Raw genomic sequence first — 26,133 nt, 5'->3', positions numbered from 1 at the left:
GGTAAGCTTAGTAAATTGCCCTTGCTATCAGGTGTAACATTTCACTTTACGTATACTCAACTTTAACTTTGTTACACAATTGATTGTTCCTTAATTTTACTCTGTAGCATCTTTCATATTGCCAGACTGGCGTACCAGGAGGAAGGTTGCTTGTAGACTGTGAGGTATTGTACTGGAAGGGTTATGTTCTTTCTAAGACATTAGATGTTAGATTATTCATTTTTCTTTTAAATCTGGTCTCTTGATATCGTCAGTTGACACTCCCTGGATTGAGCCAGGTTCTTTTAGTCCTAGTTTTACTCTAACATTTATATTGTATACTATAAAGGTATTATTTTATATTTCTACTAGTCTGTAGATCAAATGGACCTATGGAAGTAAGTGGCTTGTGTAATTATTTTAAAGTGCCTGCCTGTAGCTGAGAACAATAAAAGTATGTTGCTGATGTAAGTCCAGAATAAATGATGCTCCAGGTTTTTTTTGTTGTTGAAAAACAAATAACTGACCCCTACACGTGGGGTGGTTTCAGACAGAAAACGAATGCATCAGTCAGTCTTCTCTAAATAGGGTGGTCAGCCTGATGTCCCTATTCCAACATTCGCTACAACATTGGAGTAAGCATTCCCATGGCGTAATCAGTGAAGGCATCACCATTGGAAAGATGGTCAGCTCGACTCATAAATGAGCGTGCCGACCATGGGTTTGATGGATAGTGTACTGTGCCACATTTGTGGAAGAGTACTCTGTCTGTCATGCTCTAAATTGGGCTCTAAGTGGCAAAACTGAATTGGTGTGTACAAACGGAATGGGGAAAGTGGTTTCCAGATATTAGCCTAGGGTAACAACAATGTGAACTACTGCTGGTTGCAACAATCCATGTGCTGGCTATGCTGGTTTGAGACAGAGTGGACATGTGGTGCAGTGTGGATTTACTTGTGATGTACAACATCTGGGTGTGTAAACCATGGTTGAGAGTACTGTAAATATATTGCTTATGACTGGGTTCTTATACACACCTCTATTATTTGATCATATTGCATACTTAAAGTACTTAAACCATAGGTGTGTACAACTTCAACTGCTGCTCTTTGGTTTGTTGATGCTTAATACATCCATCCAATCAAGTCATTAAGGCCCTTCAAATGCATGGTCAGGATATCCAGTTCTGTTCCTTGGAATGTATCAATGCTGAGGTTCCTTTTGCATTTTGTCCAAGTCAAATCATCTGGTAAATGAGGCATCCTTTGGAAATGTTGTACCAGGTTGATCGTCAATCTTGGGCACCTAATATGTTGTGTTCTGGTCCTAGGAATACTATTCTCATTAAAGATCTTGCGTTCTGTGCTGTATTTTGCTTCTGAAGCTTACATGGGTCCATCAAATGCCGAGTGTCCCCAATTATCCAGTCTTTACATCCTGAAGTTTGCAGCGTTTTACCCATGTATTTTGTTAATTGAATGTTACTATGTGTCCTGTTCAGAAATGTGCCTAGGAGGAGAGGTCATTCCACACTGTTAAAGTAAAGGCTAACTGTGTATATACGTTTATCTTCTGAAGGTCTGGCTTGAATCAGAAATGTGTGCAATGGTAAAAACCTATTTCTTTCTACTGGGATACCTCTCCCTGCGTTCTGTATGGTTTCTGTTGGTCACCATTACCGATTGCCGCTATCCGCCCTATACTTGAGTTTTTACTTTAAGTTTTGCACTGCAGGAATCTGCTGACAGCCATAAAGAGAAGTACACAATTTTGAAAGAGATTTCTGAATTAAAGTCTAAGCTGCAGCATGATGACATGAAACTAAAGCGGCAGTTGCCAGAGTTGACCGCAAGCTGTAAGTACATGTGACCACATGCAGTACTCCCAAGGACACAATAACCCTAATTTACTTTAGGGATGCAACATGTAAAGTAAAGGCAAGGATAAAACATGGTTAAACATGAGTGTCCTTGGTTATAAGTGTTTTTGCATTCATTTACAGGCAGAATAGTAAAGGCGGGCAGTATAGGGTCATATATAAATGTTACCATACAGTTTAATACGGTTCAGTATAAGCAGTGGAAGAAACCACATTTTTATGTGCTGGAACCATGCACAAAGCACAGTATTGGTAAGGACAGAGACTTTTGTAGTAAATTGGAGACACAAAAATGCAATTTAACCGAGTATACCTCATGTAGTACTGCAGTTTGAACTATTATTCTTTGTAAATTGGTAAAGAATGGGCATAGGCAGAAAGTGAGTTTTTATCTAAGACTTTGCCACTCATCCTGGAGGAAGAATATGTTGGTTCAACAAATTAAACGCGTTTTGGTGGCATGTATTTGTGATCTTAAGGTCACAAGTGCAAATCTTGGCTGGACACACACAGCCTTTCTCCATTCTGAGATGGATTCAGTGCCATTTAATTGAGTTATAATCAGATATTATTTAGAAAGCTTAGAAATGGCTAAAGTGTGGTACTAAGAACTATGCATATAATTAACTAACATCTCTTTCCTGATAAGTAGTGTCCACAATGGAATCCAGTTATGAGAAGTTGAGAGATGTCCAGCGCAGAAGTCTGCTGCTTACAGCATACCTGCGGAAGAAAGAGCGGGAGCGGGCCAAAGTGGAAGAGACAAATAGTCGTATAGAACGTCATATCTGTGCTTTTGAAGAGATCGAGAGGTGAGTTTCAAAAGAGGTTATAGTTTCAGCAGTTTCTTGTTCTACTGCTTAGAGATATTCTTGGGGAGGTTTATGGGGAATATATGTCTCTGGTGTCGCACTGATCCTTCAGGAGATATACTGTTGAGGTTAATGGGGCCTTCATTCTCATCATGCACATAGATTGCTTCCATGAGTCTGAGGGTGTTTCCAGATCGGGCTTGACTTGCACAAGGTGTGCTGTTGACGTTGTATGGGGTTTTCAAGATTAGCTTTCAAATGGTATGCTTCCATCTAATATTCATGGGGCTCTTTAAGATCGTCCTTCACCTGAATTGCTACAGATGAGTCTCTAAGGATGTTTTAGGATCAGGCTTTACTTCATCTGATTCCAGGAGTCCTTTAGGTAGGTGTCATGGTGTGTTTAAGGATCAGACTTATGAAGGAAAGCTTCCGCAAGCCCTCCAGGTGTGGGTCATGGAGTGTAACAGCTTTCACAAGAGTTGCTTCACGGTGCCTTCATGCTAAGGTTTATGGGCCCTTCAGGATCAGCCTTTTCAAGAATTGCTTACAGAAAATGTGAGGAAGAGTTTAGAGCCTTCTTTACATATGATTCCAGACACCCTCTAGATGTGGTTCATGGGGTGTTTAATAATTTGCCTTCTCTGGTAATGCTTCCAGGAGATTTACAGTTGGGTTTCATCTACCTTTCAGGGGTCTTCCAAAGGAATCTTTGAAGGTGCCTCCACATAAGCCTTCACTTAAAATGCTTCCACAGGCAAATAACAGCATTCAGGCGTATCATTGATTAAGATAAAGAGCACAACTGGTTGCATATGGCCTTGAGGTCAGATAGCCTGCAAGTACTCCGAATATGCTAATGGTTGAAGATCTCATCTGCATTTAGGGACTTTATGTATGATGCTCAGTGTACTTGCACATTCATCTGTTTATTTTCACATTGTACCTGACTGGCATTAAACTGCATGGAAGTACGACCAATGGAAGAGAACTGCGGGCATCAGCGGCAGGTACCACGTTCCTGTCATCTGTTGGATATCTGTCGCCCTGTGCAGAGTAATGTAATTGTATCCACTGTGTGGTTCAAATTTCATAGTCTTCATCATATCATAGAGGTACCCCATTCCAGGGTGTCTTAAAACTCTTTCTTGATCTTACAAAGACACCAAGGCCATCACAAGCTCTTCTTGTCTGACATCAATAACATGAAACAATATTCTTAGGCTGCACAAGAATAATCCACTCTGATCTAGGTGGGCTATCGGTGGGAGGATTCTTGCTATTGTTTTTGCCAGTGTTTTGTGATCTTTGTTCAGTATCAGTAAGTAGCGGTATGATGACTAAACAAGCTGAACGCCAACAGACTTGAGAAGCAACACAGCTTCTCTAGCTGTGGGACACAGTTTGCCACTCTCCAGCAAGAAAGTGCTTGTGCCTAGCAATTGGTGTACCAGCAACTATTCAAGCGTGCAATAATAAGCTAATATAGGCAATCTTTTGTTCACGGTATCTTCACACAAGGCATAGTTTGATCACGTTAGAAATTTCTTCCTCGATAATCACCGCATCCAATTAGTCTCTATTATATGGGGCAAGCACTGGTTGTCTAGCTTCTCCCAAGAGACATTTTAAGACTCACATGGCTTGTTGCTGTAGAACTAGAATCCAAGAAGGAATATTATTTGAGGAAGAAGTTTGTCTCTTTGTGTCGATCGCCCCATCGTTCACTAAGGAGAGTCACTGTTCCTGAGAGCAGAGTTAGAGAGAAGTCGTTTTAGAGAATGACAGGAGAAAGTTGGAGAGACTTTTTCTTGATCCCCTCATGAACCTCGAAGGATGTCCTGCTTCATCATGGGGCGGTGCTCCTTGTTGGTCCGGTGCTGCAGTGCCCTTTGGGTCCCCCGAAGGGTCACTTTATCTGAGACCTTTTGATGATCAAGCCGCCTGGTAGGTTGGTCATTGCACAGTGGTCAGTGAATAGTGAAATTAAAAAACGACTAGGGGGTATCTGGGGGAGATTAATTTAATAAGAGAAATCCCTCTGTCTTAATCTAAAAAAAAACCAAAAGGTTGCGTGCTGCTCGAGGGTAGTTAATTCAGTCAGTAGCTAAACAAGTACAGTATTTGTTTATGCAGGTGAAATGTGTAGGGTTGACCTGTTTCGTGCTTCAAAAGCGGTCTCAGGAGGAGATCTTCACGCTTATTCAGGATCATTGGAGAGTGATCAAGTTAATAGAGAAGAGTGCCCCACCTTCGAGCAAACAAGAGGTCGGGTTGGTGCAAGTGACAGTGCCTTTCAACATAACTATTGTGATGGCCAGCACGCTCTTGCTTGACTTAAGGAGCACTCTACCTATACAGAATAGAATTGACCAATCCTTGGGTCCTCCCAGTAATACTACTTCAACTGATGATACCATTACCTCTACACTATTCTCTATTAACCTGATCACTCTCCTATGGTCCTGAAGAAGCTGCAAAGGATCTCCTCCTGAGACTGCATCGAAGCATCAAACATATCGACCTTACACATTTCACCTACATACACAAAAACTGTACTTGTTCATCTACTGAGGGTCATAACTACCCTTGAGCAGCACCCAACCTTTTGTTTTTTTAGATTGACAGAGGGATCTTTCTTATTAAATTAATCTACTCCAGATACCCTCTAGTCATTTTTAAATTTCACTATTCACTGAGCACTGACCCGCACATACCAGACTGCTAGATCACCAAAAGAACTCTGATAAAGTGACCCTTCGGGGGACCCGTAGGGCATTGTAACGCCGGCCCGATGAGGAGCACCACCCCATGATGAAGCATGACATCCTTCGAGGTGTGTGAGGGCATCGGGCAAAAGTCTCACAGACTTTCTACTGTCTTTCTCTAAAATGACTTCTCTCTAACTCTGCTCTCAGGAACAGTGACTCTCCTTAGTGACCTATCTACTATTCAGGAGCATAAGCCACTGGACCTACATTCAGCTCCCCCCCCCCCCCCCACACACTTTGGTCTCGATTAATATACCTCCCCATCACCATCACCATCACCACCTCCAGACCCTGGGTATTAGACTCTGCTCTTATGAAATGAGCCAACATGCAACCTGGTCTGCCTCACTCTTCATGTGCTTTAACAGAGTTTTCACAATAGTCCAATCATTTCATTTTTTTCTAGGAGTATTGCATGTTTTTTCTAAGCTCTGTCACCAGGACGTAACTTTAAATCTATTTCTTATTGATGTCCCGTAGGGCATTCTCATGCATTAACAACCCCTTTGTCAGTAGTGCTTTTACTTTGCAAACTATTATTATACTCATTTCATCGCTTACGACATTAAAAGCTGGTATTAACAACTGAACCTTTTTTTTTCTTCAAAGTAATCTACTATATTATCAGGATTTGTTTTTTTTTTGCACACTAGACGAGACAGAGCGCAGTGCCGGGGAGGTGGAGGGGGAGGATGAGCGTGAGAACTGACGGGTACAGTACCCCAAGATTCCGCATTTGGGTATCTTACAATAAGGAAATATGTACTAATTAGGAATAAGTTAAATCTGGTATAAATATGGTAGACAAGTGGACAAAAGGAAAATGAATCCTCACCTGCTCAGCCATTCTTTCAAATCCGATGCCAAATTAACTATATGCAGATCAAAAGTATTGTCTGATTAAAATATTGTAACACATTACACTCACTGGAGGTGTCCACTGGGAAGGGGGATCCTTTCGGACTACTAAAAATTATCTAAAATTTCAGACCTTTTGGAGCTCCAGTCGGTCATTTATATCAACCGCCTTGAAGTAAATTAATGTTTGAATTTTGGCCCTATTTTTATTATATATATTTTTTGTTCTTTCCTGTATTACTAGGGAAGAGAGCATAACGTACGGTAAAGAGCCCTGTGGGTCATCCTCCCTGCATAACCTGATTGCAGTGTCATCTCCCATATATTGCCCAGTGTAATGTAATGTAGTGACCACTTATAAAGCTGTAATACTGTGGTTGTACAGGCACAACTTAGACTAGAAAGGAAGGTGCACAGTTAGGAAGCAGCCAGGTCTTCAAAGCCTTCTCAAAAGTCAGCTGAGAATCCTGTATCCTGAGGTAAAAAGGCATAGAAATCAATGTTTAAGTGGCCATGAAAAAGGATGACCGCCTGTCCATGGCCGGCCGATCCTAGCAACCACCAGAAGCCAAGCTTCAACTAATCTCAAGTAAGAATATGGAAGATAGTGGTGGAACTTGTCTTAGAAGTACTAACACATTTAAATGAAATGCACCTGGATATTGGAATCCAAAGTAGAGCCCTTGGAAGCTTGCCAGGCAGAGGATTGATGGGTAATTTCAATGACAAACAGGCCTTTGCATTTTGAATCTGCTGAAGCCGGTGAATCGGAAAATCAGGGGAAGCCAAGAACAAAGAATTACAGTAGCTGAGATGACTCAAAATGTTTGCTCGAACTACCAATGGGCCTGTGTAGACTGGCAAAACATGGCAGAATCTTCTGCAGCACACTCATTGGGTTAAAACAATTTGAGGATAGTGTATTGACCTGGCATGGCAAAGTCGGTCTTAATCACTTTTAAAGCCCAAATCCAGAACATCTGAGACTGGAGATGGGAGGGCTCAGTTGTTCTGGTCAGAGCTCGGAGAAATAAGGTCCTTGGAGAATTTGTATCAGTAATAATTTATTAGGCTTTCAGTTTTGTCTATTTTGTTTGTGTTCGACTTAATGCAGAGCCCTTGGGAAGAGCCTGTGGCACTTCCTTAAGTGACGATTGAGAGGAGGCCATCTAAACTGCTTGAGCCCTCTGGGATAGATAGTCCACGACCAAGCTAATGCCTCGCCCTCCACAGTCTTCTCTCAGCCTCTTATACTTGAGGGAAAAAGGTATGAAGTTGATAATTTCCTGTTTTTTTAAACAAAGCAAGTGTAACACTTGCTTCCAAACAAAAGCTGTTATTTTCTATAGTGATCAGTTGCGGAACTCCAAAAAGTCTGGTGAAGCAGTCTGGATTTCTCCTGAATGATCGGAGGAGGGTAGTGTAAGAGGCTGCCTCTTTATATAGTGAATCAAAATGAGGTACGCTGTGTAAAGAGTCCAGGCAAAAATTATAACACTAAATGCTGTCTCTTGTGGTAGTGTGGGTGAGCAGTGTAGTCTTATCAAAGGGTAGTGCTAAGCATCTGTTGTGTTCACTGAGGCAATAAATGAGACACAGATTCAAGAATACACTTGAGACCAATTTAGAAAAATAAACCACCTTTTGTTATCAATTACGTACTTTGTAAATATTAATTTTTACAGGTAAGTAAATAGTTCACTTAAATTCATCTTTATACAGCAATGCTTCCCTACCAGAGAAAAAAGGCATATGTTGCATACAGATATTTGCAGTCGATTTTTGGGGGTCTCCTTTGGGACTTAGGGTTGTTTGGGGCCAAGGTCCAAAGTACCACCAGCAGTTACTCATTACCTGCCCTCGGGAGTCCGGTAGCAGAGGTGCTGGATTGGGTTGGTAGCTGTACATGCTGAGGGAGATTTGAGGATAAGCCCGGAAGCTCCCAAAAGGGAGCTTGGGTCACAAGAGTCTTGGGACCATATGTATGAATCCAATTTGTGATGGCATATGCTGAAATTCGCAGAATTTCAGTGTTTGCAATCGCAAATTAGCAGTGTGCAATGTAGCACACAATAACCCCCTCGCAAAATAAGGAATCGCAAATTTTGCGAATCCCTATTTTGCTATTGCATTTAAGGAATCTCAAATTGCGATTCCTTAAATGCAATGTATGAAGAACATAAAGTGCGATTTGGCATTAAGGAATCACAAATTATGAGGCGGAGCTTGGGGGATTCCGAAAGCAGACACTATACATTGTGTCTCCCTGTACGCAGATGATCTCTTGGTCTATGTCCGGGACATCACTAGTGACTTAACCCCGATCTGGACAACACTGCAGGACTTTGCGAGGGTTTCCCGACTGCTTGTCAACTGGGACAAGTCGACGATTTACCCACTGAGTCCCCACTTGGCCCCACTGAATATCTCCATTGGAGATCAGCAGCTCACCTGGAGCACTGCGGCACCCAGATATCTGGGGGTAAGACTATATCACACTGCGGAGGATATATACGAGGGGAACCACCACAGAACACTAGCGGGGTTAAGAGCAGTGGTAAGCTTCTGGAGAACATTGCCCCTAGCCCCCATAGGCTGGGTAGCGCTTGCAAAAATGATCATGGTCCCCAGACTACTCTACCACTTTGTCAACCTCCCAGTAATACCACTGCGCCCTTTCTTTTGGGAACTGAACACACTCCTCACCTCCCTGATATGGGGCGGAGGGAGACATAGGGTCGCGCTGACCACCCTGTACTTACTGACAGACCAAGGGGGACTGGGAGCCCCGGCTTTCAAAGTGTATTTCCTAGCGGCCCAGCTTCAGTGGTTATCACACTGGACAGCGGAGCGTCACGTGGGGGAGACAATACCATGTAACGAACGAATACCCCTCCCGACTATTTAGCAATTACTAATGCCAGGTACCAAGCACGTGCAAACCTATCCGTTACAGGTAACTATTGCCCGACAGTGTATGCAAAAAATCCACTGCACATCCGGAGGTACACCAATGTACTCTCCCCTCTTACTGTTGGTGGGATTACCCAGACAAGAAAAATATTTCACTTCCCACACCTTGCAGGTATGGACGGAACACTCAATTTAGAGATGGAATCCCTATTCATAGATGGGCAACTTAAAACATAAGACCAATTAACAGACGAGTTTGACCTCCCACCAGGACAGTTCCTGTTACACCGACAACTGTTAGATAGTGGCCACCAATACTGGGCCCTAGACGAAGGAGAACCCCCGACTCACTCAGTACTGCATGCAATTCTACTCATGGGAGCAGGTAGGCATTTAGTCACCTGGCTCTACAAAGCTGTCAGGACACTACTTCTGCAACCGCTGCACACATTACGTCAAACATGGGAAGAGGACGTGGGACGGGTATTTCACGACGAGGAGAGGGCAATTGAATACACGAAAAAGGTGTCCAGGAACGCCCGGTTCAAGAACATTCAATTTAATATTCTCCATAGAGCATACCTCACACCGCAACATCCCTATCGTTTTTATCCCGACACGCACTTTGCATGTCCCTGCTGTCAAACCCCAGAGGCAGATTTTAGACACATGTTTTGGGATTGCCCCACGATACAACATTACTGGAATACAATTCACAGAGCACTTCGAGCAACAACAAATCTTACGGGCATGTCCACTTGGGAAGCGTGTGCCCTCGGTTTATTCCGCAGGCGGAAAACTGAGAAGGTACAGTGCCGATTTGCATCATTATCCCTCCTTATAGCGAAGCGGGGATTGGCAATGTATTGGCAAGCTCCGTCAGTGCCACCCGAGGCAGCCTGGGTAGGGGCAGTTAAAAAGTGGGGCATGGCAGAAGAAGAGGTACTGAGGGAGGAGGAGGTCAAAGGAACACAAAAACATCCCATATCATTGGAATGGGAACAACTGCTGCACCAATATACCCACGAGACGGCACAAGCGAATTCGCCCAGGACCTCCCAGGCATAATCCCTACGCTCGCCTCACCTGGGATCAAATGGACTACTCGCTGGATCAAACGTAAGCATGCAACGCTGCCACTACGGGAAGGTACTACCTAGAAGCCCCGAACACCAAACTACATCGAAGGAAGATGCCAAGAACCAACTCCCTCTAGCCCCCTCACCAGCCTGTATACATCAACACACCATGTAATGACAGTATAGCTGGCATGCTACGGGACATGCCACGGGACATGCCGGAGCCCAGTGTAGCCACACCTCACCCGCTTTCCCAGTTTTACCCTCACATGTTCAGACCACCAAAAGTACACTAGTAGTTTAAGAACCAACACCAACACATGAAAACACAGGCACCTTACATTACACGTCATTATACACCGATGCTGATGTGGGAGCGACGTAGCAACTCCCGTGTAGTAGCCATCTATCAGGTCACGCCCCAATATGAGAGCCACTACAGATGGGACATCGGACCAGTACGATGCATATCACAAATGGTGTAGTATACACTGTGCCTAATCCGCAAGGCCTCTGAATGCTTAACAGTGCATTGTAAGATGTAATATTATTGCGTGTTTACATCGATATACATGACTTGTATCACTCTAATTTGTGTATTTTCTGAAATGTTCAAATTCAATAAAAACATTTAAACTAAAAATGCACTATTTTGCATTTTTTAAAGTGCCATGTGGCGCACATACATGCCCATAGGGCATGTCTGTGTGCCACATGTGCACACAATTCAGAAAAGGGGGGGTGGCGATGGACAGAGCATCTGAATTAAACAGAACACTCATACCCAGTCAAAAGATCAGGGCTTGATCCATCACCGTTTTTTAGCTCACTACACCATCCCAGTTCAGAACCTGGCTATATGCAAATTAGTCTGACCCTGGCCCAGTGTATCATGGGAACAGGGCAGACCAAACTACCAGGCCAATTCTTTACTGGAAAGGAAACAAGCTTCCGGGGACCGGTTTCTGGCATTGCAGCCGTCTTCGCCCCGGCTTGCTTGAATCCTGATGGTGCAGTGAGCAAGGGACTCATGTCTGAGCATACCCTGCCACTCCTATAGTGGCCAAAACGATTCAGAAAAGGGGGGGGTGGAGATGGACAGAACATCTGAATTAAACAGAACACTCATATCCAGTCAAAAGATCAGGGCTTGATCCATCACCGTTTTTTAGCTCACTACACCATCCCAGTTCAGAATCTGGCTATATGCAAATTAGTCTGACCCTGGCCCAGTGCATCATGGGAACAGGGCAGACCAAACTACCAAGCCAATTCTTTACTGGAAAGGAAACAAGCTTCCGGGGACCGGTTTCTGACATTGCAGCCGTCTTCGGCCCGGCTTGCTTGAATCCTGATGGTGCAGTGAGCAAGGGACTCCTGTCTGAGCATACCCTGCCACTCCTATAGTGGCCAAAACGATTCAGAAAAGGGGTGGCGGCGATGGACAGAGCATCTTAATAAAACAGAACACTCATACCCAGTCAAAAGATCAGGGCTTGATCCATCACTGTTTTTTAGCTCACTACACCATCCCAGTTCAGAAACTGGCTATATGCAAATTAGTCTGACCCTGGCCCAGTGCATCATGGGAACAGGGCAGACCAAACTACCAAGCCAATTCTTTATTGGAAAGGAAATAAGCTTCCGAGGACCGGTTTCTGGCATTGTAGCCGTCTTCAGCCCGGCTTGCTTGAATCCTGATGGTGCAGTGAGCAAGGGACTCATGTCTGAGCATACCCTGCCACTCCTATAGTGGCCAACACGATTCAGAAAAGGGGGGGTGGCGATGGACAGAGCATCTGAATTAAACAGAACACTCATACCCAGTCCAAAGATCAGGGCTTGATCCATCACCGTTTTTTAGCTCACTACACCATCCCAGTTCAGAACCTGGCTATATGCTATATGCAAATTAGTCTGACCCTGGCCCAGTGCATCATGGTGTTCCCATGATGCACTGGGCCAGGGACAGACTGATTTGCATATAGCCAGGTTCTGAGCTGGGATGGTGCAGTGAGCTAAAAAACGGTGATGGATCAGGCTCTGATCTTTTCACTGGGTACGAGTGTTCTGTTTAATTCAGATACTCTGTCCATCACCACCCCCACTTTTTGAATCGTTTTAGCCACCACAAGTGTGGCAGGGAATACTCAGATGTGAGTCCCTTGCTCATTGCACCATCAGGATTCAAGCAAGCCGGGCCGAAGACGGCTGCAATGCCAGAAACCGGTCCCCGGAAGCTTGTTTCCTTTCCAGTAAAGAATTGGCTTGGTAGTTTGGTCTGCCCTGTTCCCATGATGCACTGGGCCAGGGACAGACTAATTTGCATATAGCCAGGTTCTGAGCTGGGATGGTGCAGTGAGCTAAAAAACGGTGATGGATCAAGCTCTGATCTTTTGACTGGGTACGAGTGTTCTGTTTAATTCAGATACTCTGTCCATCACCACCCCCACTTTTTGAATCGTTTTAGCCACCACAAGTGTGGCAGGGAATACTCAGATGTGAGTCCCTTGCTCATTGCACCATCAGGATTCAAGCAAGCCGGGCCGAAGACGGCTGCAATGCCAGAAACCGGTCCCCGGAAGCTTGTTTCCTTTCCAGTAAAGAATTGGCTTGGTAGTTTGGTCTGCCCTGTTCCCATGATGCACTGGGCCAGGGACAGACTAATTTGCATATAGCCAGGTTCTGAGCTGGGATGGTGCAGTGAGCTAAAAAACGGTGATGGATCAAGCTCTGATCTTTTGACTGGGTACGAGTGTTCTGTTTAATTCAGATACTCTGTCCATCACCACCCCCACTTTTTGAATCGTTTTAGCCACCACAAGTGTGGCAGGGAATACTCAGATGTGAGTCCCTTGCTCATTGCACCATCAGGATTCAAGCAAACCTGGCCGAAGACGGCTGCAATGCCAGAAACCGGTCCCCGGAAGCTTGTTTCCTTTCCAGTAAAGAATTGGCTTGGTAGTTTGGTCTGCCCTGTTCCCATGATGCACTGGGCCAGGGACAGACTAATTTGCATATAGCCAGGTTCTGAGCTGGGATGGTGCAGTGAGCTAAAAAACGGTGATGGATCAAGCTCTGATCTTTTGACTGGGTACGAGTGTTCTGTTTAATTCAGATACTCTGTCCATCACCACCCCCACTTTTTGAACATGTGCACACATGCACATTTCAGGGGTGCAATAGGGTGTCCTTTTGACATCCTGGCACCCTTGAAATTGCATTCTCAATTTACGATTCTCTATTTGCTAATCTCAATTGAGAATGCCTTCCAATTCATTCCTATGGGCCTCTTAGCCCATAGGAATAAATGGGAAGGTATTCCTTATTTGCGAATCTCAATTTGGATAATCTCAAATAAGGAATATGTGAGATTCGCAAAATTATTAGTCAATCCCACATACATTGCATTTTGCGATTCTCAAATTGTGATTTGCTGAATATCGCAATTTGAGAATCGCAAAACTCTATTTCCATACATATGGCCCTTGGTAACAAGGGGCCACGTCCTGTTCGTCGATACCCAGGCTGGGGTGCTTGGGTGCAGGGTGGAAAAGTCAATTGGGCTCTGTGTCCTAGAGCCTTGTGGTTGTCTGTCTCGCCAGTTGAGTGGGCAAAGGGACAGCTGGGCCACTCTAGAGGTAGGTCTTTGCCTTGCTGATGTCTCACAATAGCTGCTCCGTCTCGGTGTTGTTGGAGACAGATTGGACTTTTATGATCTTTGTTTGCTGCAGGGGGTCATGTACCCTGGATATGGGTCCTGTGTAGCTCTGGTTGGTCCTGGTGTGCTTTCATTAGTTGGGGGCACAGATCTGACGTTCAGGAGTACAGGTACCTCTCTCTTCCTGTAGAGCTGCTGCGTCGGGCTAGCCAGGGACCGGAAATTCTATGAACCAGACTTTACTCTTCACTGCATGCGTACTGCAGTGGAGTAGCTCCTCCACTCCACGGGAGATTGTTGGCAATTTGCGATGGGCTAGCTGTCTCCCTAGGTTCTTGGAAGATGTTCAGCTGCAGGACAAGGCGATGGTCACGATTGTCAAGACTGGTGCAGGCAGGGTCTGGCGCTATAAGGCTACTACAGTCTTCAGTTCTCGTTTTTTCCACAGATCTTCTTTGTCCTCTTCTTCTGGACCCTGGTGTCAGAGGTGCCACCTAAATACTCAATTTGGGGGCGCTAAGGGGAGTGACAGGTGGTATCCAATGGGTTACTTAACTGTAGGGTGTCTACGCCCTCTATGGGACCACTTCCCGTGGGAAGTGGGCATAACCCAGACCCAGAGGGCCTATTTTCACCAAAACTAAAATGGTGACCTTCAGGTAGCCCACTTTAGGGGTAGTACTAGCCTGGGAAGGGAATACTCCTCCTGACTAGCTAATTGTCCCACCTATCCTGGTGAAAAATGGGCCCGGGCAGTAGGTGGAAGAGTCCTTTAAGGCCTCTACCTTGATATGCTGATCACTTAGCCATCCTGCTTGGAGGAGGTGAGAACACCTCCGGCAAGAAAAATGCATTGTTTCTGCCCTACGAGAGCACAGGCTCTCACCTGTAGGGTGTCGGACACTTGTCTGTGGTGGCAGGCTGGTTTACACCAATCAGCCAGCATACTAGTAGTTGGTAGGTTTTAAGGGGGAACTTCTAAGGTGCCCTGCAGGTGCATGTATTAATAAATTAACCACTGTAATCAGCGTGGTTTTATTAATACAAGATGCTTGATACTAAACATCTCTAGTTTCAGTGAAGCCACCATGTAGCTGGGGAACCCATAACTACCAGTGTCCGGCACATGTACTCAAAATGGCTTCCCTGGTCACTTGTAATATCTAAGGATCGATCGAGGAGCAAAGTAGAAAACATGGGAAAGATGGCGGCCGACTGAGAGAGCTCGGTCGTGAGCTCCTCGCTATCCTCATCACTACACAGTAAAAAAAGCACGACCGAGCATGACGGTCTACGCAACGATGAAGTAACCCAGAAAACTAATCAAGAGAATGAAACACAAAGCAGTCTGAAAGCAAAACTTACCTGGAGTGGAACAGCGGTAAGGAGACGAAGCAGCGGCGGGGTAGAGCGGCAGAACGGAGCGGAGCACAGGGGAGAGCAAGCTCGCGAACACGGAAGGGGGAAGAGAAGCGAGCACTTCCGGGGCAGCGCAGGCGGTGACAGAAGCAGGAGCTGGCGATCGAACATCAGGGAAGCCGGAACGAGCGAGTAACCGGGCAAGTGAGGCAGAAGTTGCGGAATTAAAGATTACGAAGAGCGGTGTGTAACGCTCTTAGAGTGGAGGCGACTGAGGCCCTCCGAGGCTGCTGTGTGATCTTGGTGTGGGTACAGCACACCAAGCTTGCCGAAAAGCTGCAGCGCGAGTACTATATAGAGGGAGAGTGGTTAAGCTGTCTGTGCCATAAAAGGAAGGAAGTAGCCAAAAGCTCCATATACCACGGATAAGTGAAGAGACTGGGGGCAGGGACTGTGGTATACCCGGAGAGGAAGGTACGCAGTGGGCGGTTATTCATCACCAAATTTCATGCTTCTTAGCCTGTGCATTTAGCTAAAAGAGTAGGTGTAACCCCACATTGAAAGGCATAACTTACCCAATTCTACCACATCAAATTGAGGCTGTGGAGATTGAACTAGGACGGGAAGCAAAGTGGGATCAGTGGGAGAAAGAGCAGGGGAAGACGAAGGAAATAAAGTGGCAACCACAAAAAGGAATACGGAAACTAAAACACCAGTAGCCCCATATGGGCTAAATGCAAAAAAACACAACTGATAGTAAAGCAACAAGGGGAAGTCACAGTATAATCGCTAAGGAGCAAGGACTCCCCAGTAGAAAAAGGAGAGCTAGAACCAGAGCTGAAATACCCAGAGCACCCTCCTGAGATAGAAAAATTGTACACACAAATTAAATCGTCCCCTTCTTCCTTGGATACAGAAGCTATGGAAACCATGATGACAACCAGGGAGATGAGATCCAACTTCGCGACATCAGAGAAAATCCAAATAAAAATACAGGAATTATGTGAAGTAATGGACCAGAAAACAAATACGCTTATCGAGAGAGTCACCTTAGTGGAACAGGAAATGAAAACACTAAGCAAAAAGGTGGAGGAGAATAGAAGGGAAATAGACCAGCTTAAAACGTCCGATAAAATTCTATGCGGCAGATTAGAATCGATGGAAAATCAGGCAAGGAGGAACAATCTTAGAGTCCTAAATGCCCCGGAAGGTTCGGAAGGCGAGGACATCAAGGCTTACATTATCAAACTACTTGGGAAAATTATACCCTGGACAAAGACTGTTGACATCGCATAAGACCTACAAAGAATACATCGGGACCCATTTGGGAGAAACAAGATTAGGAAGAACCCAAGGAAGATCCTCCTACATTTCAAGACATACACACTCAAGGAAAGAATACTAAGCGAAGGATTGAGAGCAGGCTCATTTGCTTAAAGCATCTGGTCATGTAGAATCAGATCGGACATTTCAAAGGTGACGCAGAATAGGCAATGGCAGCTCGGTCAATACATACAGCAGCTGAAAACACTGGGTGCAACAGTCCAAATGAGATTCCCGGCAGCACTAAGGATAATGTGGCAAAACAAAATGCATAACATCAGAGACCCCAAATAGGTAGAAAGTTTCATAGAACAAATCAAAGCACAAATGTAGGTGCAAATAAAGAACAATTTAAAAAAAAAACGGAGCAAGAAAATGGATTAAAATAGTGAGGATCGAGGAGCTCAAAAAAGGGCCAATGAAGCCCCAAGAAGAGATAGGGGAGGCTTTCCCTGGGAGAGGCGGAGGAGGAGGAGGAGGAGGAGGAGGAGGGGGGCGGGCACAAAGAAAGAATCTTTAAAAACAAAAAACTATACAAGGTGGGGTGCAAATTGGGGTAAAAAGGAAAAGTACTAGAAAAAAATAACCCTCCCTAAATTCTCTCAGCAACAAAGAGCAGTGGTTAATCAAGGAATATCCAAAGAAGAGCTTCTAGAAACTTTAAAGAGGCTAAATAAAACAAGGCGGCAGGGTCAGATGCGCTCCCAAATAAGTTGTACATTTATTTGAGAGAGGCATTGGCTGTTCCCATGACAGAACTACTTAATGAAATATTTGCATCCACCTGGAATGACGCCACCATCAACCTCAAACCAGGGAAAGATCCCACGAGAAGTGAGTCCTATAGACCAATATCCCTCCTAAATGCAGACTGCAAGGTATACACACAGATTTTAACAAAAAGACTTGGAAACATTGCAGGCTCAGTAATTCACACAAATCAAAAAGGCTTCATTGGTGGGAGACACATACATGAATTAACGCATGAACTTATCACAGCAATAGATATTGCAACAAATTACGGAACTCCACTATCGATACTAACCCTGGATGCTGCTAAAGCATTCAACAGGGTAAATTAGCCCTTCTTAAACGCAACCTTGTTGAAATTCAATATAGGAGAGACCTTTCAGAATGCAATTAAGCAAATATACAAAAACCCATCAGCAAAGGTGCTTGTGAATGTTTTAACAGAAAAGATATTGATAAAAAGAGGAACAAGACAGGAATGCCCTCTATCCCCGCTATTATTCGACATGTATATTGAACCACTGGCAGAGATAATAAGAAAGGATGAAGGAATAGCACCATTCAAATACCCGAGATGGGAGATGAAAGTAGCACTATTTGTGGACGACCCAATTGTATTTAAAGGCAATAAAGAGGCCTCCCTCTTTAGAATAGAAGGAATTTTAGAAGCATATGGAGCAGCATCTGGCTATTTAGCAATCCAAGTTAAGGCAGAAGTTCTACAATGGAATAATAACTACCAAGACCCCAGAGTTAAAGAAAAAATAAAATACTTGGGCATAGACCTCACAACAAACATTAATGAAATTGCAAATAGAAACTTGGATAGAGAACTTAAAGAAACAAGGAAACTATTGAAAGTATGGGGGGGTCTGTCGTTATCTATTTTGGGAAGATCGAACATAATTAAAATGTCCATACTCTCTAAATTGACCTATCTGTTCAACACTATTCCCCTGGATTTTAGCCTAAACCAAATAAGAAAATTACAAGGAGAACTGGGCAACTTTATCTGGGGTGCAAAAGGGGCAAGGATGGCATGGAAAAAAATAAGAAAAAAGGAACAAGGAGGCACAGCTTGTCCTGATATCCTAAATTATTGGAGAGCCTTTCAATTAAAAAATACTAGGGTACTCCTAGAAAACTACGATCAGTATCCGGACCACATGAAAGACATAAGCAAGTAGGAAGGAAGTCATTTCCTATATAAATACGGCCACCCTAAATACTTCAAGAAGATAAAACTAAAGACTTTAAAAGCAGCGGCAACACTCTGGCACCAAATGAGAAGAATACTTAAAATACCATACTATAGTAGATACGTGCCCATATGGGACTCCCAGGTACCCCGTACTGCTTAAAAGACAAACTGGCAAATGCCTTAAAAGAAAACAATATCATAAAATGGGGCGAGCTAATAAGACAAGGCTGTGTCACAGAATGGCAGGTGTTGAGTGAAAGAACAAAGGGCACGATCGCCAGATTTAAGTACTACCAAAAATGCAGCTGTGCCAAGAATTAGAAAGATAGCAAAGAAGGTAGTGGGATAATCGAGGAAGTACTGGAAAAGAAGATCATCAGCAAAAAAGCAATAGCCTATTGGTACTGGGCACTTACCAAAGAAGGAGAGGATAGCTACGAAATTCTAAATAAGATCTGGGGAGAAACACTGCCGGAGCTGAATATTCTAGAAGAATGGCAAGTGTCTATGGCTACTTGTTGGAAAGTTGTGAGATCTGCACCATTGAGAAGGAACCATCTATTCACTATCCACAGAGCATACTGGACCCCGAGAAGACTATCAAAGATCAGAGGTTAAGAGGAGAGAAGCTGCCCCAAGTGTGGAGAGACAGGTGCGAATGATCTACACATGTTTGGCAGTGCTCCCACCTCAAGGAATTTTGGGAAGAAATGGGTAAAACCTTGTCCAGCGCACTGAAACGGCAGATAGAGGTGAGTATGGCTTTGGTAATCTTTGGGAGAAGCCAGAACACAACGCTTAGCAAAGATCAGGAAAAAATCATGTTCATGTTAATACTGATGGCAAGAAGGGAGATGTGTATTAACTGGTTAAAGGAATCATCTACAACACATAAAGAGTGGGTGGTGTCTGTACAGAGAGTCAATAAATTAGACAGAAGGGAAAGGCAAATACATTTTGGACTATATGGGAAGATCTAAATTTGTAAGGTAACACTGGTGGAAGTATCGTATAGTCCAGTGATTAAGCAATGCAATAGAAACTTTCGAGAGGAACTTGTAGATTAGTCAAAAAGATTATCTCAACCCAGGACTGGATTACATTGGAATCGGACAAAAAGGAGCCCAAGTAAAACAAGCATTGGAAATGCAATAGGTCTCGCATTAGAAAAGTTGGAGTTATTGGTCTTGTAAATGACATATTTTATTTATTTGTTGGTTTTTAAAATTGCTAAATTGATGGCTTTGTCATTTACAATGCCAATAGTTATAACTTTCGCTAATGTGACACCTATAGCATTTGGAATGCAACATGTTTTGTATTTACGTCACTTAGATGGCAGCTCTGGTCGTTAGGCCACATCTCTAGAGAGCAGGAGAGTGCAGCAGGGGAGAGAAGCACAGCAATGCAATAGGTCTCGCATTAGGAAAGTTTGAGCTATTGGTATTGTAAAGGACACATTTTTTATTTATGTGCTTGTTTTGAAAATAGCGAAATTAATAGCTTTGTTATTTAAAATGCCAATAGTTTTATCTTTCGCAAATGTGACACCTATTGTAACACAATATGTGTTGTGAGGGTGAGGGTGAGGGGTTGAGGGAGGGTGAGGGGTTGAGGGTGAGGGGTTGAGGGTGAGGGGTTGAGGGGTGAGGGTGAGTGAGGGTGAGGGTGAGGGGTTGAGGGTGAGTGAGGGGTGGGTGTGGGTGAGGGTGAGGGGTTGAGGGTGAGTGAGGGTGAGGGTGAGTGAGGGGAGGGGTTGAAGGTGAGTGAGGGTGAGTGAGGGGTTGAGGGTGAGTGAGGGTGAGTGAGGGTGAGGGGTTGAGGGTGAGTGAGAGTGAGGGTGAGGGGTTGAGGGTGAGTGAGGGGTTGAGGGTGAGTGAGGTACAGGGGTTGAGGGTGAGTGAGGGTGAGGGGTTGAGGGTGAGTGAGGGTGAGGGGTTGAGGGTGAGGGTGGGTGAGGGTGAGTGAGGGTGAGAGGGGTTGAGTGAGGGTGAGTGAGGGTGAGGATGAGTGAGGGTGAGGGGTTGAGGGTGAGTGAGGGTGAGGTTGAGGGTGAGTCAGCTGCAACGCCTGCAAGTTCTCCTGCATCCGGACCTTCCCTGCACCCACCAAGCCGAACTCCAGCAGCACCCACCTCAAGTGTATCCTGCTCAACACCCGCTCCATCCACAGACACGCCGTAGAACTCTGGAACCTGCTCGACACCACCGCCCCCGACGTTGCCTTCATCACCGAGACCTGGATGAACGCCTCCTCAGCCCCAGACATCGCCATCGCCATCCCAGAAGGCTACAAGATCGTCCGGAGGGACCGAGACAACCAGACCGGAGGAGGCATCGCCATCATCCACAGAGACACCATCCGCATCACCACCAACACCGATGACACCCTCACCACCGCCGAACACCTGCACTTCCAGATCCACACCAACCCGAAGACCACCCTCAGAGGCACCCTGATCTACCGACCCCCGGGACCACGCACACGATTCAGCGAGGACATCGCCGACTTCGTCAGCCCGCACGCTCTCCCCTCCGCCGACTACATCCTCCTGGGGGACCTCAACTTCCACCTGGAGAACAACAACGACCGCAACACCAACAGCCTGCTCGACAACCTCGACAACCTCGGACTCAAGCAACTGGTGACCACCCCCACCCACCTCGCCGGACACACACTCGACGCCGTCTTCTCATCCAGCAAAGACGTCACCTTCAGCCACGCAACAGGACTCCACTGGACGGACCACAGCTGCGTCCACTTCACCTTCAGAAGAACGACGATCCACCACCTCCAGCAACAGGTTGCTCGAAGAAGCTGGAACAAGATCACAGCCGACCAGCTCACCGCCTCCTTGAGCCAGCACCCGCCCGCCAACTCTGCGAACCCCAGCCAGGCCGCCGACAACCTCACGAAATGGATCAACGACTGCGCGGACGAACTCGCCCCTCTGAGAACCCCACCCAGCAGATCCTGCAGCAGAAAAACACCATGGTTCACCGACGAACTCAAGAGCTCCAAGAAGAACTGTCGAGCCCTCGAGAAAGTCTGGAGAAGGGAGCCAACCACGGACAACATGACCACCCTCAAGCTCGCCACCCGGAAACACCACCAACTGATCCGCGCCACCAAGAAAAATGCATACAAGGACCGGCTGGACAACAACGCACACAACTGCAAGGAACTCTTCAACATCGTGAAAGAGCTCTCCAACCCCAGCGCCGGAAACAACGACATCACCCCATCGCAAGACCTCTGCAACTCCCTCGCGTCCTACTTCCACAACAAGATCACGGACATACACAACAGCTTCAACAACCAACCAACGCCAGCCACAACCACAACGACGCCACCCACCACCACCCTCCGCACCTGGACCCCGATCAGCACCGAAGACACCATCCGCACCATGAACTCCATCCATTCCGGATCTCCGACTGACCCCTGCCCTCACCACATCTTCAACAAGGCCGACGCTGTCCTCGCACCCCACCTGCGGGACATCATCAACACCTCCTTCGACACCGCCACCTTCCCTGAGAGCTGGAAGCACGCCGAACTCAGCGCTCTCCTCAAGAAACCTACAGCAAACCCCACCGACCTCAAGAACTACCGTCCCATCTCGCTCCTCCCGTTCCCGGCCAAAGTCATCGAGAAGACCGTCAACAAACAGCTGGCCGCCTTCCTCGAGACGAATGGATCCCTCGACCCCTCACAGTCCGGCTTCCGAGCGAACCACAGCACCGAGACCGCCCTCATCGCCGCCACCGACGACCTTCGAACCCTGATGGACAACGGCGAAACAGCGGCCCTCATCCTCCTGGACCTCTCCGCGGCTTTCGACACGGTCTGCCACCGCACCCTAGTACAGCGCCTCAGCAACATCGGAATCCAGGAGAAGGCACTGGAATGGATCACCTCCTTCCTCGACGGAAGAACACAAAGAGTCCGCCTACCACCGTACAAGTCAGAGGCCACCGAAGTCATCTGCGGCGTCCCTCAAGGATCCTCACTGAGCCCCACCCTCTTCAACGTCTACATGAGCCCCCTCGCGGCCATCGTACGCAAACACAACCTGAACATCATCTCCTACGCCGACGACACCCAGCTGATCCTCTCCCTGACCAACGACCCCGACACCGCCAGAGCCAACCTGCACGAAGGGATGAGAGACGTAGCCGAATGGATGACGACCAGCCGCCTGAAACTGAACTCAGACAAGACGGAGGTCCTCATCCTGGGCTCCACGCCCTCCGCCTGGGACGACTCCTGGTGGCCCCCCGCCCTGGGCACCGCACCCAAACCGACGGACCACGCACGCAACCTGGGCTTCATACTGGACTCCTCCCTCTCCATGACCAGACAAGTCAACGCCATCTCCTCGTCATGCTTCAACATCCTGCGCATGCTACGTAAGATCTTCCGGTGGATCCCCACCGAGACGAGGAAGACGGTCACCCAGGCCCTCGTCACCAGCCGACTGGACTACGGCAACGCCCTCTACGCCGGAACCACCGCCAAACTCCAGAAGAGACTCCAGCGGATCCAGAACGCCTCGGCGAGACTCATCCTCGACATCCCCCGACGCAGCCACATCTCCGGACACCTGAGAGATCTACACTGGCTCCCGGTCAACAAGAGAATCACCTTCCGGCTCCTCACCCACGCGCACAAAGCCCTACACGACCAAGGCCCGAGCTACCTCAACAACCGGATCAACTTCTACACTCCCAAGCGCCTCCTCAGATCAACCAACCACGCCCTCGCCACCGTCCCCCGCATCCGAAGAGCGACAACAGGAGGAAGATCCTTCTCCTACCTGGCCGCCAAGACCTGGAACTCACTTCCGACCGATCTGCGCCTGACCCAAGACCACCTCTCCTTCAGGAAGAAGCTCAAGACCTGGCTGTTCGAGCAGTAGCGGCACCCCCCCCCCCCCCTCCCAGCGCCTTGAGACCCTACGGGTGAGTAGTGCGCTCTACAAATGACCTGATTGATTGATTGATTGAGTGAGGGTGAGTGGTTGAGGGTGAGTGAGTGAGGGTGAGTGAGGGGTTGAGGGTGAGGGGTTGAGGGTGAGTGAGGGTGAGGGGTTGAGGGTGAGTGAGGGTGAGGGGTTGAGGGCGAGTGAGGGTGAGGGGTTGAGGGTGAGGGAGGGTGAGGGGTTGAGGGTGAGTGAGGGTTTGAGGGTGAGTGAGGGTGAGGGGTTGAGGGTGAGTGAGGGTGAGGGGTTGAGGGAGAGTGAGGGATTGAGGGTGAGTGAGGGTGAGGGGTTGAGGGAGAGTGAGGGTGAGTGAGAGTGAGGGTGAGTGAGGGGTTGAGGGTGAGGGGTTGAGGGTGGGTGAGGGTGAGTGTGGGTGAGGGTGAGGGGTTGAGGGTGAGGGGTTGAGGGTGAGGGGGTGAGGGGTTGAGGGTGAGGGGTTGAGGGTGAGTGAGGGTGAGGGGTTGAGGGTGAGTGAGGGTGAGGGGTTGAGGGTGAGTGAGGGTGAGGGGTTGAGGGTGAGGGTGAGTGAGGGTGAGGGGTTGAGGGTGAGGGGTTGAGGGTGAGTGAGGGTGGGTGAGGGTGAGGGGTTGAGGGTGAGTGAGGGTGAGTGAGGGGATGAGGGTGAGTGAGGGTGAGGGTGAGGGTGAGAGGGTGAGGGTGAGTGAGGGTGAGTGAGGGTGAGTGAGGGTGAGGGGTTGAGGGTGAGAGGGTGAGGGGTTGAGGGTGAGTGAGGGTGAGGGGTTGAGGGTGAGTGAGGGTGAGGGGTTGAGGGTGAGTGAGGGGTTGAGGGGGAGTGAGGGTGAGTGAGGGGTTGAGGGTGAGGGGTTGAGGGTGAGTGAGGGTGAGGGTGAGTGAGAGAGGGTGAGTGAGAGAGGGTGAGTGAGAGTGAGGGTGAGTGAGGGGTTGAGGGTGAGGGGTTGAGGGTGAGTGAGGGTGAGGGGTTGAGGGTGAGGGTGGGTGAGGGAGTGAGGGTGAGGGGTTGAGGGTGAGTGAGGGTGAGGGGTTGAGGGTGAGTGAGGGTGAGTGAGGGTGAGGGTGAGTGAGGGTGAGTGAGGGGTTGAGGGTGAGGGGTTGAGGGTGAGTGAGGGGTTGAGGGTGAGTGAGGGTGAGGGGTTGAGGGTGAGGGAGGGTGAGGGTGAGGGGATGAGGGTGAGGGGATGAGGGTGAGTGAGGGTGAGGGTGAGTGAGGGTGAGGGTGAGAGGGTGAGGGTGAGTGAGGGTGAGTGAGGGTGAGGGGTTGAGGGTGAGTGAGGGTGAGGGGTTGAGGGTGGGTGAGGGTGAGGGGGGGTGAGGGGGGGTGAGGGGGGTGAGTGAGGGTGAGTGAGGGTGAGGGTGAGTGAGGGTGAGGGTGAGTGAGGGTGAGGGTGAGTGAGGGTGAGGGTGAGTGAGGGTGAGGGGTTGAGGGTGGGTGAGGGGTTGAGGGTGAGGGTGAGTGAGGGTGAGGGGTAGAGGGTGAGTGAGGGTGAGGGGTTGAGGGTGAGTGAGGTAACCTGGCATGGTAACCTGAAAAAAATGTGGGTGTGAGCCATGTGAAGGGGTCTGCGGTGAGTGTGAGACCCGAAAAGGCAGAAGTCGGGAAGGAGAGGCTGCGGGTAAGGGTGTGCACGAAAGTGAATGTGCACAAATGGGGCCATGCGGTGGGCGACCAAAGCAGAAGCGGCTGGCAGAATAAGCGGGCCGAGAGTCCACTGGGTGCACGCGTCCTACCCGGAAATGACTGGGGGATAGGTGGGGAATGGCATGGTAACCTGAAAAAAAGGTGGGTGTGAGCCATGTGAAGGGGTCTGCGGTGAGCGCGAGACCCGAAAAGGCAGAAGTGGGGAAGGAGAGGCTGCGGGTAAGGGTATGCACGAAAGTAAAATGTGCACAAATAGGGCCATGCGGTGGGCGAACAAAGCAGAAGCGTCTGGCAGGAAGCTGTGTACATGTCAGGCCATGCTTCGAGTAACTTATAGAGATGCGGCTGACAGGATAGTAGGGTTGAGAGCAAAAGCGCCGTAGGGGCGCCTGTGTATATGCTGCTAATAATTAAAAAATGCATATGAGAACTGTATTATCGCAAATGATGGAAAAGATATCTCACCTGAAAGAAAAACAAGACGGAGGGCATTGCTGTGGGGAGGGGGGGGGGGGGGGGAGAAATGCACACGGCGGGCAGGGGAGGGGGCGGAGCGGGGAGAGCGGCATGAGGGTGTGAAGCAGCCGGGGCCTTTGAAGTGAAGCTAAGCTTCACTTCAAAGGTGTGGGAGGAGTGCGGCTGAGGGAACAGACGGCGATTTGGTGATGTGCACGCGCATTTTAGGTCAATGCGCTTGCGCATTGACCTAAAAGCCACGGGCACAGCACCAAATCGCCACAGTTAGGTAAACTTTGTTTAAAGCCCTATAGTCTCGCTTCTCTCAATGCGCATGCGCATTGATAGGTCACGAGACCTAAAAAAAAGGGGGAAGCACAGAATCTCCACGCATATGTTGCATTTACCCAAATATCTAAGGAGCGATGTAGACCTCGCAGGGGCATATCTGCTCAAGCAGATATGTCCCACATGTGGTATAGTTCACTCT

The 26,133-nt window shown here is 47.6% G+C and overlaps 1 protein-coding gene across 1 annotated transcript in view; it reads left to right on the top strand.

Annotated features, from left to right (window-relative positions):
- Positions 1–26,133, top strand: part of HAUS5 (HAUS augmin like complex subunit 5) — a 264,940-nt gene that overhangs the window by 44,626 nt on the left and 194,181 nt on the right. Inside the window, exons 5-6 of the mRNA XM_078655427.1 lie at positions 1,701–1,834; positions 2,511–2,670. Coding sequence (XP_078511553.1) covers positions 1,701–1,834; positions 2,511–2,670 — 294 coding nt within the window. The remainder of the gene's footprint in view (positions 1–1,700; positions 1,835–2,510; positions 2,671–26,133) is intronic.

The sequence above is a fragment of the Lissotriton helveticus genome, chromosome 7 (assembly GCF_964261635.1).
Source record: "Lissotriton helveticus chromosome 7, aLisHel1.1, whole genome shotgun sequence".
NCBI classification, from domain to species: domain Eukaryota; kingdom Metazoa; phylum Chordata; class Amphibia; order Caudata; family Salamandridae; genus Lissotriton; species Lissotriton helveticus.
The sequence above is the reverse complement of the archived record's forward strand: the minus strand, read 5'-3'. Positions and strand labels throughout refer to the sequence as shown.